The 15,641-nt window shown below is 43.7% G+C and overlaps 3 protein-coding genes across 4 annotated transcripts; 2 read left to right on the top strand and 1 right to left on the bottom strand.

Annotated features, from left to right (window-relative positions):
* The first annotated feature begins 23 nt into the window (after positions 1-23).
* LOC125985400 (phosphatidylinositol 3-kinase regulatory subunit gamma) lies at positions 24-6,496 on the top strand. Its single transcript, XM_049748220.2, has 10 exons — positions 24-378; positions 2,398-2,509; positions 2,613-2,711; positions 2,795-2,975; positions 3,136-3,252; positions 3,338-3,480; positions 3,602-3,778; positions 3,854-3,928; positions 3,999-4,169; positions 4,247-6,496. The coding sequence occupies exons 1-10, from the start codon at positions 324-326 to the stop codon at positions 4,518-4,520; spliced, it is 1,404 nt and encodes a 467-aa protein (XP_049604177.1). The 5' UTR covers positions 24-323; the 3' UTR covers positions 4,521-6,496.
* Positions 6,497-10,333: 3,837 nt separating this feature from the next.
* On the top strand, positions 10,334-13,824 carry ipp (intracisternal A particle-promoted polypeptide). The gene is made up of 10 exons (XM_049748211.2): positions 10,334-10,487; positions 10,751-11,134; positions 11,216-11,427; positions 11,526-11,745; positions 11,817-11,969; positions 12,074-12,241; positions 12,304-12,441; positions 12,561-12,683; positions 12,763-12,983; positions 13,109-13,824. Exons 2-10 carry the CDS (start codon positions 10,801-10,803, stop codon positions 13,331-13,333), a joined length of 1,794 nt encoding a protein of 597 aa, XP_049604168.1. The 5' UTR covers positions 10,334-10,487; positions 10,751-10,800; the 3' UTR covers positions 13,334-13,824.
* Positions 13,376-15,641, bottom strand: LOC125985403 (transmembrane protein 69). Of its 2 annotated transcripts, none has more exons than XM_049748225.2 (3): positions 15,546-15,641; positions 14,906-14,948; positions 13,376-14,646 (listed from the first exon to the last, which is right to left on the bottom strand). In XM_049748225.2, the coding sequence occupies exons 1-3, from the start codon at positions 15,563-15,565 to the stop codon at positions 13,975-13,977; spliced, it is 735 nt and encodes a 244-aa protein (XP_049604182.1). In that variant the 5' UTR covers positions 15,566-15,641; the 3' UTR covers positions 13,376-13,974. The 2 variants fall into 2 exon arrangements, with proteins under 2 accessions (XP_049604182.1, XP_049604181.1); XM_049748224.2 differs by lacking the exon at positions 15,546-15,641 and adding an exon at positions 15,210-15,364.

The raw sequence follows: 15,641 nt of genomic DNA, 5'->3' as shown, positions 1-15,641 counted from the left end.
AACTGCCCTTTAAAGTCGCTCGACTTCCTAGACCAAGTAAAGACGGCATGAATGCATTGCGCTGGGAGAAGGAAGGTACAGCCTGACAATCCGCATCTCCATAAAGTCTACAAACAAAATATTGCAGGGACTTTGAAACGAGAATTTTTGAGGCGGGGGGTTCTTTTTTTTTTGTCCAGATTTAGGACGTGTAGGCTGATTTAAGTAGCCGAAAAATAGGCTCAGTTGCGAAGGAACAAAGGTGCATATTTTTTGCCTTTTTCTTTTCTTTATTTTTACTTTGAGACAACGTCAGCAAACTGGACTACTCCTGCGAAACGGGAATGATTTATCCTCCTGAAGGTTTATTCTACATCGAGATGGATCCAGCACCACCAGGTAATACTAACTACTGCAGCCATTGTCTGTTTTTAGGGGGGTTTAAAATCGCCTGTCAGCTCCCGATCGCTTGATTTTTAGCTTTCGTGATGTCGTGGGATAAAAATGCTCAGGTTGACATATGGCAAATATATGTAGTTGTGATTAAACCGTTGGAATGGTTAGGTCGTGGGCGCTGCGCCTCCTCTGTGCTCTTGCCCAGGCATGCATAGCGCAATTCGCTTGCCAATTACGTAATACCCCAGCGGACCAGGCGCAGTGGTTCGTTCGCCTCTTTTCTTTTGTCCCAGCACGTCTGGCTAGTTCGTCGAGCAGCGACGCAGAGTCTCGCCGAACTCTCACGAACCGTGCGACGACTCAGTTAGACACCCATGACAAGGCACGGGGAACATTTTCGAAGGAAATATGGTGCGTCAACAGGCACCGCATGAAACGAGCGCTTTGTTCTCGGGTCTGCAGCCAGCCGTGCTTAATTAGTGCTAGCTCGCAAAGTAGGCTAGAGGCGAGCAAGCGAACGGGCTGGCGAGACAACCCATCTCGTGCCGTCATTGCCACGGAGTGACCGGACCCGCGTCCCCATCTGCACATTTCAACCTTTTGTTTAGTGACAACTTGCAAAACTTGAACACGAATGCCTGCTGCTGCAGCACCACAATTGCTCTAAACACATTGGCCTCGAATGCTATTAAGACTTAATGACACGGCATCGAAACGATCCATGAAACGACCGTCCCTTTCAAAGAGTCCATTTACAATGGGGTGAAACCAGGCTTTATCGTGATGAATTCATTTCCTGAGTTCAGGGTTAATGACTTAGCGCTGGCTCTGTTCTATACCGCTGGCTGGTACGGAGCTTTTGGTGTCCACACAAATTTCTTGGCAGGAAACAGGAAAAAAAAAAGGGGGGGGGGGGGGTTAATTTTGATGGGGCCAGGAGCAGCAGTTTTTGGTTTTTAGTCTGCCAAAAAACTGCTGCTGTTGCTGCACCTGACTTTTGTTTATTTTAAGGTCAAAGGAGAGCGGATGGTGGGTGAAAGCCACATTTTCTCCTGGCATAGGCAGCTCTTGTCGTCTACCCAACTGCCCCATGAAAGGCACTTTTGTCCTGACGTGAAATATATCGCCCCGGCCCTCAGCTTCTCTTGATGCGGTTAAGCGCTCCTTTTTCATCCTTAGAAAAACGCTTCGACTTTTCCGCCAACTCTGATGTGCTTTTCCCTGAAAAACTTGAGGATTTGCAAGACTGCAGTAATTGTAGTAAGATGGGGTCATGATTTTCAAAAAGAAATTTAGCAATTAAGCATAATTGTCTATAAAATATTTAAAAAGCTGTCGAATATTATGCGGTTAAGGCAGGACCTTGGCGATGACGTCACGTAACAAACTTGTTGCGACGGTCGCATATTTGCAGATTAGTCTGAAATATTTAATAGCAACCACACCAATATTGTTTTTTAAAGGTTCTCGTCCAAAAATAGACTGAAGACCACAATAGTGGGCATTTGCCAAATAATACTGAAATTGGTGATTAGTCAACACACGCTCGTGCAACACCACCCCCCCACCCCGTGGGTGTGTCAGTCATGATTTGGCAAGTGACATCTTTTGGAAACATGCCTGGGCTTGTCCCCATCAAGCCACCAGGCAAGGGCGCGGGCGCGACAGACTTGCATGAGTAGGAGGTGTGTGTGTGTGTGGGGGGGAGATCTCTGGCTCGAAGAGGGCCTCGCGAAGCGTGTCGGCACATCGGGCGATCGGATTGATACCGTTTTGTTGAGTAAGACGCCTGCTGGATCTTGCATCGTTGCAATGCGGGCAATCTAGATGCAGGACAATAGCTTTTGTGTTGTATGTTATTTTGCCATCGATTTATCTAAACCTGGTGTGGAATCCTTTCTTCTTCTTTTCACCGTGGCGGAGAGGCACACGACTGTAATCTCGGAGCTAGTATTTAGATAAATGTGATTTCGAGTGATTGCGCTTTTTCCAATGACGTTGTCTCATTTCCATCCCTAACAGCTCTCCCTCCCAGGTCAACCAAGCCAACGTCTTCCGCCATGAACAATAACTGCCTTTCCCCGCAGTCCGACTCGCTACGGGATGCCGAATGGTACTGGGGCGATGTAACCAGGTAAAAGACCAGGGCGGCTAATTTAAACATCTCCCCCCCCCTTCTATCGTTTCTCTGTTGAAATGCAGCGCGGTGTTTAATCTGTTAACTAATTTCCCCTCAGGGACGAGGTCAACGAGAAGCTCCGTGACACACCTGACGGCTCCTTCCTAGTACGTGACGCGTCCACCAAGCTGCAGGGAGATTTTACGCTGACATTAAGGTGAAACGGCTTGAAGAAAATAATAGCAAAGTGCTTTTGTTTCCCGTTCGACACTCGCTTATCGGACAAATTGCGGTTGACAGGAAAGACGGCCACAATAAATTGATCAAGATTTACCACCGCGACGGCAAATACGGCTTCTCGGACCCACTCACCTTCACTTCGGTGGTGGAGCTCATTTGGCACTATCGGCACCACCCGTTAGTGGAATACAACGCCTCGTTGGACCTGATGCTCACACACCCGGTGTCTCGCTTCCAGCAGGTCAGCGCTTTCCACATTTCAGTTTCGCAATGGTCAGGAATCTGCAAATTGGACAATAATCAAGTACTTGTTGTGAATATCTGAGCAAACCGTTTTCTGTTTCATCACTCCAACTTGCCTTTTCACTAACCTTAAGCGATTGGATTTGTTTTGGCATCAGGTGAAGGAGAACAGTGTTGACGTGGCCGGAAGAAAGCTCAAAGAGGTCCATTGTCAGTATGAAGAGAAGTCGAAGGAGTTTGATCGTCTTTACGAAGCCTTCACCAAGACTTCGCAGGTGACGACTGCAGCGAAATTACTTCTGGTGCTCCTAAACATCGGAGTGCAAATCAGACTAAAATGGATTCATTCTCTGAAATCAGGAGATCCAGATGAAACAAACCGCGATCGAGGCATTCAACGAGACAATGATGATCTTTGAGGAACAATGCCGTGAACAAGAGCGCTACGGCGAAGAATTTGAGAGGAACAGTCTCTCTGAAGGAGCCGACAAAGATCTCGAGAGGTACTTTTGCAAAATGAGCCCTTTTCAAGGGGATGACATAACATATTAGTTTTCACACGCTTTGCATTCTCATCATCATAGTCCCGAAATTTCATTCAGACCTTTTACTTGCCCGGTTTAGCTTTCTGATCAACTACGAGAAGCTGAAGTGCCGTCTCAGCGATATCTACGACAGCAAGATTCATCTGGAAGAAGACTTGCGGAGCCAGGTGGAAAACTACAGAGAGACCGACAGAAAGATGAACAGTTTGCGGCCAGATCTGATCCAGCTGCGCAATATCCGAGATCAGTATCTCAAGTGAGTATGCCGAGGTAGATGACCGCCAAAAAAACCCACGATGTTTAATTTCTTTGATGGCTTTTCGACATGCAGCTGGCTCAATCACAAAGGCGTGCGGCAGAAACGCATCAACGACTGGCTTGGGATACTAAAAGACAGCCTTGACGAGTACGTATGAACCCGAGCGTCGGGAAAGTCAAAATGCAGTGGAATACAAAGATGACTTTTGTTTCCTCAGTACGTACGTGTTGAAAGGAGACGAGAAGAACTTACCCCATCAGGACGAGACGAGTTGGTTTGTGGGCGAACTGAGCAGAACGCAGGCCGAGGAGATGCTTCAGGGGAAAGATCCCGGAACGTTCCTCATCCGTGAGAGCAGCAGGCAAGGCTGCTACGCCTGCTCCGTCGTGTGAGTATCTGCACAATGAAAGGAGGCTGATCATTTGTGGCGCTCGTTGACGCTTTGTTGTTTTTCCCCAATTCCAGAGTAAACGACGAAGTGAAGCACTGCATGATCTACAGCACGCCGCACGGTTACGGCTTTGCCGAGCCCTACGACGTCCACTGTTCACTGAAAGACCTTGTCCTACACTACCGCTTGCACTCGTTAGTGCAACACAACAACGCCCTGGATGTTAGGCTGTCGCATCCCGTACACGCCAAAGCGACCGCCATGCCTTCGCAACACGCAGAGGAGCACAAACTCTTACAGACTCCCAAGCAGATCGTGAGGCTGCCGCCGGCCGCTCCCGAGATGTAAACCAACCGAGATTATATCGAGGACATGTTTACTGTACCCTGCAAGGACGACTGCGTTGAGGTGCATTGTGGTAAATGTTGCACTAAAGCATGGGTGTCAAACTCATTTTTTTGGCGGGCCGCATTGTAGTCATAGCTTCTTTCGGAGGGCCATTATGACTGTCAACCCAAATAAAGGTATGGCCACCTCATATTATATACAGTAAAAGCTACAAAACAAACTGACAAATAACTCGTTTTCAAATCAGACGAGTAAAAACTGGTCAAATATTTAAAAAATATATATTAAAAGTGAAGACAATTTGCAATTCTCGTAATGACACGAATTTGATGCACAATTTGTCTTCGCGGGCTACATAAAATGACGTGGCGGGCCGTATCTGGCCCCCGGGTCTTGAGTTTGACACCTGTGCACTAAAGTGATTCCATCCGTTTTTGTGAAGGCAAATTCACAGATTTGAAGTGGGACCGGAACTTGAATGTCAGCTTCTATTATTTTAGTTTTACCAGAGACTGTTAAATATTTCTGAAAAGAAACTGTACTTCATATATTGTCGTTCGTTGGATGTTTTTTTGTTTTTTTTAGGGGGGGGGGGAGATGTTGACAACCGCTAAATTGCTCTCACACCGACCGCAGATGCCGCGTCTTGGTTTGGCTTGTGCCAGTGGTTCTTAACCTGGGTTCGATCGAACCCTAGGGGTTCGACAGAGCCTCCACTGAGGTCCGAACAAACCTGATTTATTGTGTAAATTCTGATTTACCAGTATGTAATTTGTTGTGAGTTCATGCATTGTGTTGGTTTTGTTCTTTGAACAAGGTGATGTTCATGCATGGCTCATTTTGTGCACCAGTAAAAAACATCTATGTCTAGAATTAAAAAAATAAAAATAATTCACTAACCAGGGGTTCGGTGAATGCGCATATGAAACTGGTGGGGTTCGGTACCTCCAACAAGGTTAAGAACCACTGGCTTGCACAATCCGAGCAGCTGTTTTGCCTAAAACCGAATCGGCTATGAAAAGTGATCAATAGGTTGCGTGAACATATTAGATTACTACTACTTAGCGCATTGGTGCGGAGAAAATGGTGCTGTACACAGGCTGTTTCTGTCATGCTGGTTTGGTGGACCAAACCGTTTTCTGGGTAAATACCACTTGTGAATATGTGAAAAATTGTGGTGCATCTTGACAATTTGCCCCGTTCATACAGTGGATATTATGTAGCATTAACATCCTATAGAAAACTATTACTCAATGTTATACCCATTGACCAAAGCACTTGATAGAGAGCAAGAACACACGCCGGTTTTGCCCAATGGATGCTTTTGGGCAAGCTTTGGGTAAATATCTACACCTGCTGATTGATGTGCTGATGAAAACATAATCTGAAGTACTGTATGTTATATTCTGTTACTCAAAGAAGTATAAGCTTTTTGTATTCTATATTTTTTCTACAAACATGCCACAAGATGAAAGCTTGAAGAAAGTGCAATCCAACAGTATTTCTATTGTTGCAATGTGTGACGGTCGTGTGAAGGTTTTGCTGTTACGAATGGTTGACATGCGCCACAAAAAAAATGCACTCTTTGGTGGTGTCGGTAAGATACGGCCTCTCGGTGTTCATTTGAACGGGAAGCGGTCCGGAAGTATCCTGCCTCCATGACTTGAATTGTGGCATTGCCGGAGCTATGAATGTGTTTCATCATGACATGCGGCCTACATAACTAATGGCGCAAGGACTCTGTTTGACATGGCACATTTTTTTTCCAGGTTCGTGAACAACAAAACTCTGTACTGAGAAACTAAAATGTATATCTGAGGTTCCTACTTGGGATTAGGCCTGCCTGGCCTCATATAGTAAAAAAAAAAAACTCCAGATGAGGATGGAGGAAATGCCTTTGGTGAAGCTGAGCAATGTAAGATCATGAACTTTTTCTTGCTGAAAGACAATAAACTGATGAGGGTTTTGTCATTTTATGCCATTTTGTGCTGTTTTTCATTGCTCATATAAGGCAAATGCCTTTCTTTACATTAGAATATATAGAATCCAACCATTCATTAAAATTTACTTAGCATCGGATCGAATCAGCAGTACAGATTTGTAAAAATATGAAATTGACCAAATTTGGACATGCGGGTAGGAGGTTTCGGCCATTTATACCTTTATGTAGCGGTAGCCATTGTATTCCAACAAGCTCTGCCCCGGGTTGGTTCGGCAGACACGGAAGGCACCGGAGAACATACTGCGGACAGATGGAAGAGAAAGGAAGTGACAAAGACAATAGCAGGATATGCTGTGGAACTTGTCGCCCTGCCCGGTATGTCCGCATTATCTCACCCGAAAAAAATCTGGATCATTTTGAACATGCAATCATATCATTTCAGAAAGGTTATTTCAATGGAACACAGTTTGTGAACATTAGAACGTACTCAGGAATCAGCAATTTCATTCACCGAAGTTGATCACATACCATTGTAATGTCAAAAATATTGCACACCAAATATATTCATAAACAAAAAAAGTGCTACAAATCAGAAACACTTGTACAAATAATATATAGAGACAGAGCACTGGTTGTGCTTCTCAGTTATTTTCTGGTATGCCCCCCAGGAAGAAGAAAATATTTCACACCCACAGAATTGTCCTCAGTGACTATAAATAGTATCATTTGTCTATTAAATCATAATACTATTTTATCCAAATGAACATTTACTCTGGGTTGACACATACACGCTATTTGAGAAGCACTGGTAGGCCAATGTACTCAGTTGACACCACTGTGACCAAGAACAACATGTGGCCTCTTTCAGCCTTCACATAAGGTCCACATTAGGCAGGGATTATTAAGGTGAAGAGGGCAGGGATGTACTCGAGGAGAGCCTCGGTTCCAGGCCATGGATTATTCACTCCTACCTGTGTCAGCAAAGAGCTGGTGGAAAGGTCCCATGACGAGGACCACTCAGATGGGGCCCCCCGACTCCCTCACTGTAAAACAAAATGGAGACACCATGTGTGGGGTAGAAAGGAGGAACTTGTTTAACGCAAGCAAGGAATAATTTGAGTTTACTACTTCAAGGGATGTTACATAGTGCTCTTGAACATGTCCCGTAACCTGAAATATTCCCCAAACTTGGCTCCTTCCCAGAGTAACTTGCCTACGCAGCAGTTAAACTAACTAAATCTGCTTTTCTTCCCCAAGCTCCGTCTCGAAGTAAAAAGCCACCCCCACGCCCTTTTCCTCAAAAATAACACACACTCACTCCTCCATTTCCTTCGTCCTTCATTTTCATTCCCCATTTTCATTTTTGTCAGCACACTCACACATGAACTCGCCCAAGCTCTGAAGTTCTCCATTTAAACAAGTTCGAAGTGAAGGGGAGCAGTAAGACGAATTAGTTTTGTTGTCACACTTCAGATGGAGAGTGGAGGGACCATTAAATGACTTACAGGCTTTCAGGAAAATAGGTTTAGCTTTAGGCATTCTGCGCCGGCCACGTCCAATCATGTCACTCCTCCTCTCTGTCTCCGTCCGGTTCCTCCGCGTTTAGGCCAGACACTCAGCCAATGGCAAGCCGAGAACGTGAAGCGTGTCAACCAATCCAGATCCAGTTGCTATGTGGAAGGGAGAATCAATAAAGTGGAATTTCTTTCTTTTTTTTTTAACCTCCCCGTTTTTATAGCTCGCGATATAGCTCGCTCATAGGCTGGGAGCGAGAAACCTTGTTGCTTACCTGTCCAAGCAACTTGTAAACTAAAGCTACACATTGCTTTAAATCTACTCCTGCACATGGCATAGTTACACACTTCACAGTTATGTTTGAAAGAAAATAGCTTAAGAAAAAAACAGCATTCTATGCAGAAAATTTTCAATAACGATCCCTCTTCTTTTCAGTTATATTATGCAGGCTTGCAAATTATTCAAAAATAAATGTTTTACATCTAAAAGAACCGAGTCCTCAAACATCTTCTCATATTGCCAACCTGTTGAAACATTGCTGCTTCTTGGGTATGCTGTTTAATATGAAGAGCTAAAAGTTGAATACACATTTGTGTGAAATAATAATCAAATTACCTTTAATTATGCATAGCACATATTAAAAACCTATTATGCAGTATTCATAAATGTGAAGTAACTGATCATGTTAATGATTTTTCAAAAAGAATGATCAATGATTATTCAAGACAGGAAACAGATAAATATAAAAAATATGCAATAGTTGATTTCTCTTAATATTTTGACGTGTTAAAATATTCAAACGCCCTCTTGTCCAACTTCAGTGACCTTTGACCTTTTGACTGTATGAACAAAGTTTCACACCCACTACATAATTATCCTCTGACTAGAAGCTGTTACAACTGTCCGCGAGTGATGAACTTTATTTACCTCAATTTTCCCCAAAATGTATTGTGCATTCACAGATTCCATGCACAGCTTTTCAACATTAAATAATTCCCCCACCCAAAAGACTCAAATACCCTCCTACAAATGAAAGTTGTAAACATGCAATAATCCATCAATCCATCCCTCCATTATCTCTACTGCTAATCCATCAACCAATTTGTTAAAGTTCAGCTTTGAAATTAATTAGAGAAGCCATCAAGTGTTCATGGTCCCGTATCATAGGACATTTGTTGTTTTCTTTGCACGGTGAACTCTTTTGTAATTGGGGCTTTTTTGGAGCAACAATCAATCCCTACAACACAGTCTACGAGCCTAATTGTTGTACTAAAACCTCACAGGATATAATTACTTTTCACAAAACTCTAATTTATTGTCTATTCCAATAAAAGCAAATCTTATGATGTTTTCATTTCTGGGGTAGACAAACTCTCAACAGAGGCCAGAGATCCAACAGAAAGCCAGACACTGCATTTTTATAAAGAACGATAATTATAGTGATTACTTTCCATAGAATGGCCCTCACACGATTTAGGTTTTTCCTCCAACCTCATGAGATTCTGCAAGCAAGTCTGTCTTTCTTTCCCCTGGCATCACATTAGCCATCACATGATGACATGAACATCAGCGGAAATAATGATTGCAACCTTAAAAAGCAAAAATAAGTTTCAAAGTGAAATATAGGGTAATTCAGTCATCTTAAAAAAGGCATTTTTAAATTTAAATATTCTGTCAGATGTGGTTGGATGGGAGACATAAACAAACATGATTGTCACGTGAAGGATGCAGGCCAATGTGTTTATGAATTCAAGTTCATTATGTTTGCATTTCATCACGTTTACATCTTTCTCCTCTGTTCATTGCGGTGAAGTGTGGTTCTTTGTCTTGTTGTTATGTGGCCCACGGTTGGCTGCCAACAAATTCAGGGTGTCAGCAGCACTGGGCTCCAGCTCACCTAATGAGTTTATATATAAAAAAACAAAAACAAATAGATTGATATTTTAAATTGATGAACAGATATTTTGTGAACGTCACTATGAAATAGGTGGTAATAATAATAAATAATATACATAGCGATGTGGAAAATAATCTAATAATCAATAAAACAGACTACGACAGCAGTTCTTATTATAGTTAGATTGAATGTCAGCAGTGTCCAAAATAATCATTGAGCTGAAAATGCTACACCATCAAACATAAAGACGTTTTTTTGTTGTTTATGTGACGTTTCGCCATCTATTAACTTCTTACACGTTTGTTTACGCGCAACACTGCCATCTGGCGTTAGATTTTGTGCAGACCAATCGAGTGAAAAAGCACAAAGGAACAAAGAGAACATGTATTTTCAGATAAGGAATCCTAAAATTAGTTAGTGTTAATAAATTACAAAAAAAATTAGGCATTTAAAATTCAACACAAGGGACAAATACCACCATTGCACCTCTCTTGTGCCTACGCGATTGATTAGTTGTGACTGTGGATTGACTTCAAGACCAAAGTAATCAATCCTGACCACCACCAACAACAAAGTATAGGAAGTTAGCTGCATGTCATAAACAAATTTACGGGTGAGTGCGGTTAAGCGTGAATTGAGCATTATAGATTTAATTTTAGAGCGCAATCGTAGGTTAGTAGTTGCATCAGAGTTGCGAGTTATAGTTTGATCATGGCGAGCGATTTACTAGCATGCTAACAGCTGTCTCTTAGTTGATGTAGCGATTGCAAAAAGATGCCAAGTGCATTGTTATTATATTTAAACATTAGAGAATCTTTAGATAATTTTTTTCCCTGTTCAACTCATATGTTTTTCTATCTGTTTTGCGTTATATAGAGACAAAGGTTTGGGAATAATGGCCCTCCTGGTAAACTGTCAGAGCTGTCATGTCTTCCACCGAATGTGTGTCAACTTGTGATGGTGATGCTGCTACTGTCATGGCAACCCAGGCTCCTGAACAGGCTCTGTTGAGCTCAGACCGCTACGCAAGGCTCATCCTGGCCCAGTTGAACAAAATGAGGCTGCGCACAGACTTCTGTGATGTTCGGCTGAGGGTCGGCCGCAGAGTCTTCAAAGTTCACCGACTGGTGCTTGCTGCCAGCAGCCATTACTTTTCTGCTCTTTTCTCGGGAGGGATGAGTGAGGCCGATAAAGAAGAGGTGGAGATTCTGGGAGTGGATGCTGAAGTCTTTGAGGTTTTGTTGGACTTTGTTTATACAGGTATTTGTAGATATCATTATGTTCTGCAAAAAAGAAATCCCAGCTGTTTATTTCATGAAAATGTGCTCTCTTTCTCATTAGGCACAATCAATGTGACAATAGAGAATGTTCAAGAACTGATGTTGGCAGCAGATATGCTGCAGTTGAATGAGGTGGTCTCCATCTGCGGTGAGTTTCTTAAGGGCCACATGGATCCATCCAACTGTGTGGGCATCTTTCAGTTCCTGGAGCAGATTGCCTGCATGGAATTGCTGGAGTTCTCCGAGAACTATATCCATGTTCACTTCCTGGAGGTTAGAAGCGCTTGATCATTTTGGTTTATTTATATTAGTTTTATTTCCAAAGACTCATTCAAATCCTCCTGATTTTATACGCCTCTTCCATCAATCAGGTTTGCGTCGGTGATGAGTTCAAGGACCTCTCAAAGGATCAGATTATAAAGCTTCTAAGAAGTGAAGAGCTGAGAATTGAGGACGAGTACCAGGTGTTCACCGCAGCCATGGAATGGGTTCTCCAAGACGTGGCTAAGCGGAAAAAATACGTGGTTGAGGTGTTGGAACCGGTGCGCTTCCCTTTACTTTCCCCGCAGAGGCTGTTCAAGTACATCGAGGGTGAGGAGTCTTAGTTTCTATATTCACGCAACTTCAGATTTCAGAGGCTAATTTTCTATTATGTAATCAAGGCATGACTGACTTCAGTCTGAGAGTGGCTCTGCAGACCCTTTTGAAGGAGTACATTGAAGTAGCAAAGTCTCCAAAAGACAAGACACACAGCCAACTCCACCAAGTCAAGATGAGACCGAGAAGAAAAGCACGCAAATACGTTTATGCCATAGGTACTGTTTTCAAGTCTTTTTCTCACGTCACGTCAGAGAAATGTAAAGCAAGCGTATGTGAGACAATTTGGAATGATGGGACTTTTTCTTTTTGGCCATTGCAGGGGGCTACACTCGATTGCAGGGCGGTCGCTGGAGCGACAGCAGGGCCTTGAGTTGCGTGGAGCGCTTTGACACCTTCAACCAATACTGGACCACGGTGTCATCGCTCCATCAGGCCCGTAGCGGGTTGGGCGTGGCCGTGCTCGAGGGCATGATTTATGTGGTGGGAGGTGAGCAAGCTGAGATATGTCACAAAGTGGCTTTGATGACAAGCACTTTTTGTCTTCACCAGGAGAAAAAGATTCCATGATTTTTGACTGCACGGAGCGATACGACCCGGTGACAAAACAGTGGGCTGCTGTAGCTTCTCTGAATTTCCCTCGTTGTGGAGTCGGCGTCTGCGCCTGCCACGGAGCGCTCTATGCGCTTGGTAAATATCACGACTGTGTTGTCGGAACGTGTCAAAGACCAGAGATGAAATACTACTCTTTTGTCGAGATTGAAGCTTCCTGTCAAAATTAGCTAGTCATTTGCTGTTTTCCCATTTAGGCGGATGGATCGGCTCCGAGATCGGGAGGACAATGGAACGTTACGACCCAGAGGAAAACAAGTGGGAGGTCATAGGCGACATGGCAGTTCCCCGCTATTATTTTGGCTGCTGCGAGCTACAAGGTGGGTATCTCGTTCGTGGAAATATGCAACCTGAAGGCCTTAAACTCAATTCACCAGACTGCTACCTGTTTCTGTCCAGGCTTTATTTACGTGATCGGAGGGATCAGCGACGAAGGCACGGAGCTATGCTCAGCCGAGGTTTACGATCCCATCAGCCGGCGCTGGAGCGCCTTGCCGGTGATGCTCACGCGGCGAGCGTATGTGGGCGTGGCCTGCCTCAACAACTGTATTTACGCGGTGGGTGGCCGCAATGAGGCCGTGGGTGCCTTGGAGACGGTGGAAAAATATTGTCCAGAACAGGTAACCAAACTGTAGCATATCCATGAAAAGTTTTCAACACGCAAGAACAGTCCAGCCGCCTCAATTCAACCTTTGCGAATGAATCGTGTCGTTGAGCTCACACCCGTGTGGGTCTGTCTGTCCAGGAGAAGTGGTTCGAAGTGGCCCCCATGTCCACGGCCCGCGCCGGGCCCTCAGTGTCGGCAGTCAACGGTTTGTTGTACGCAGTGGGAGGAAGGGCCGCCAGCAGAACCTTCTCAGCCCCCGTGACCATCGACTCTGTGGAGATCTACGACCCCCACCTAGACACGTGGACCCAAGTTGGCAACTTGATCGCCAGTCGCTGCGATGGCGGCTTGGCTGTGCTCTGAGCGCTGCGACTCTTTCACTTTTTGGAAAAAGTGCACCTTAAGACATCTCTACATATTATTTATTGATACGTGTAACTGGTTTTCTTTCATTGAGGCAAAACTGGTCTGTCTCTATTCTCGGTTCCCTGAATGCTTTTAAATTGCTTTTGTCCTTGCATTGTTTTCAAATTAGATATGAAAGCACTGTTTTGTTAATCTCTCTTTCACTTTCTTCAAATATGTCAACAGTGTGTGCGCGGTGCTACTTGAAAGTCTGATCGAACCATTTGAGTCTGTTTGTCGATGAAAGAGAATGACACAAACAGGCTTTTGAACGGAAAGCCTGTGCTGTTACTACTGGATTGCTTTCATAATGATGGACAGAAGTGATGTCATACTTTTTACCTATAATGCAACAAACCGATGGTTATCCCTTATCATACAAATGCAGCATTGCTGTCAAATAATGAAATAAACTTGCATTCCGGTATTACCAGTGATGGTCATGACAATCTGTGTTTGCATTGAAGTGGCATATAACGTTTCACAGAGGAGTGCATTCTGAAAATGATTGACAAGAAAATAGAAATGGTTCAAGCAAAAGACTTTAGCTATTCATGACCTGTTCAAACGTACCAATAAACACTCCAACTGCTGTACATTTAATACTTTTTATCGGTCTTTAGCTTCTTCTCAGCGCAGATATTCTTCAAGATCAGTGTTGCCACCAGTGAGAAGGTAGCAACCAGAGTAAGGAAAGTTCTCATGGCTTTGAACCAGGCTGGGTATCCAGGTAGTAGCGTCAGATCATAGTGTAAAGACAGTCCCAGTCCCACAATGAGCACTGTGACGCCCTCCACAAGATTGTCCCTGCACAGCAGAGCCAGCCAGGCCAGAAGTGATGGAACGACACTGTTGCCCAAGTTCATCCAGTCGGGTTGAGCGGGACTCCCGTCAGGAATGGCAAAGCCCCAGCGAACACCTCCGAGGAAGGATACGATACAAGCACCGTACAGCATTTGAGCATATGCCACTTCTGGGTAGAAGGACTGAGTGGTCGCCATGACGACAGTGGTGCTCACAAATGGGATGAGCCCAGACAAACCGAGGTACAGCGCTGGTTTGGGAGCTTGACTCATGGCCTTCAAACTGAAAGCTTCTTTGGTGTCGCTTTTGTCTGAGTGGCAGAGACGCGAACCAGCCCAGTTGATCGGTTTGATGCACAGCAGCCTGTTGGTCGACATCTGTTTGGATGGAATCGCCAACGACGAGATCGGTTGAATGCGTGTTGGGTTTGATGCGATGTCTATCCATCGAGGATTCCACGCCCAAAACTGTGAATGTATGCATTTTTATGGGATAAAAAATTAGGGACCAATATGGATTTTTAAATATCAATGCTATCTTGTTGCAGGGAAAAAATAATAAATCTTTAATTGGACAATTATAATTTGGAAACTTGACAATGCAGAAAATTATTGAATTATAATTGGCATAATTGGCTATTCTAATCGCCTTAATTAAAACAAAATCGACTTTCCATACCACTGTCTTCACTTGAAAAAACTTTTATTTCTTCCAACACTGACTTACCTTACTGAGATTTCCATGAGGTGCAAATCCAAACATTTTGATTCTAAAAAAAAACAACAACAACAAAACATTGCAAGGTCAAGCAATTGTTCGGCAACAATCCGCTTATATGATAAAGTACCGAAACGTTATTTTGGAAATCATGCGTGTTACTGGTAAATTGCACACATACACTAACATGTCGATGTTGACGTTTTGATTAGCGTTAACAACTGGGGTCGTTGTTACCATGATTATTACATCGGTGATTTTTCTTTCTCTGTATTTTATAAAGGCAAAGATCGTTTGTCTTACGATGTCTTACCTTCTTATGAAATCGCGTCTGATCATTTCAAACTTGTTCGAAAGCGTCCTCGCTACGAAATCGTGCCGTTTTTCTTCGACAAAACGAGATAAGTTCTGCTATCGACTATTTTGTCTGTCCATGGCGGGGGAGGTTTTAAGGTGCATTCAAAAATGCAAAGGTTCTTCAAACATCGCCACCGTAGCCTAGAAATGTTGGAAATTAAATGTCTATCGCGTTACATGAAATAATCTTTTTTTTTTGTTTTTTTTTTTGCACGTTTTGAAGTCTACTGTTACATTTCCAAAAACTCAACTTCAGTGTTTTTGTTTCTATTCCAAGCGGTTAAAAGCGTACCTCACGGAGTGGAACCTCATCCAGTTGCATAATGACGTGACTTCTTGAACGCAGCCTTACTTAGTGTTCGAATTCCCCCCCCCACCCCCAGGTGCC

The sequence above is a fragment of the Syngnathus scovelli genome, chromosome 17 (genome assembly GCF_024217435.2).
Source record: "Syngnathus scovelli strain Florida chromosome 17, RoL_Ssco_1.2, whole genome shotgun sequence".
Lineage (NCBI taxonomy): Eukaryota > Metazoa > Chordata > Actinopteri > Syngnathiformes > Syngnathidae > Syngnathus > Syngnathus scovelli.
The sequence above is the reverse complement of the archived record's forward strand: the minus strand, read 5'-3'. Positions and strand labels throughout refer to the sequence as shown.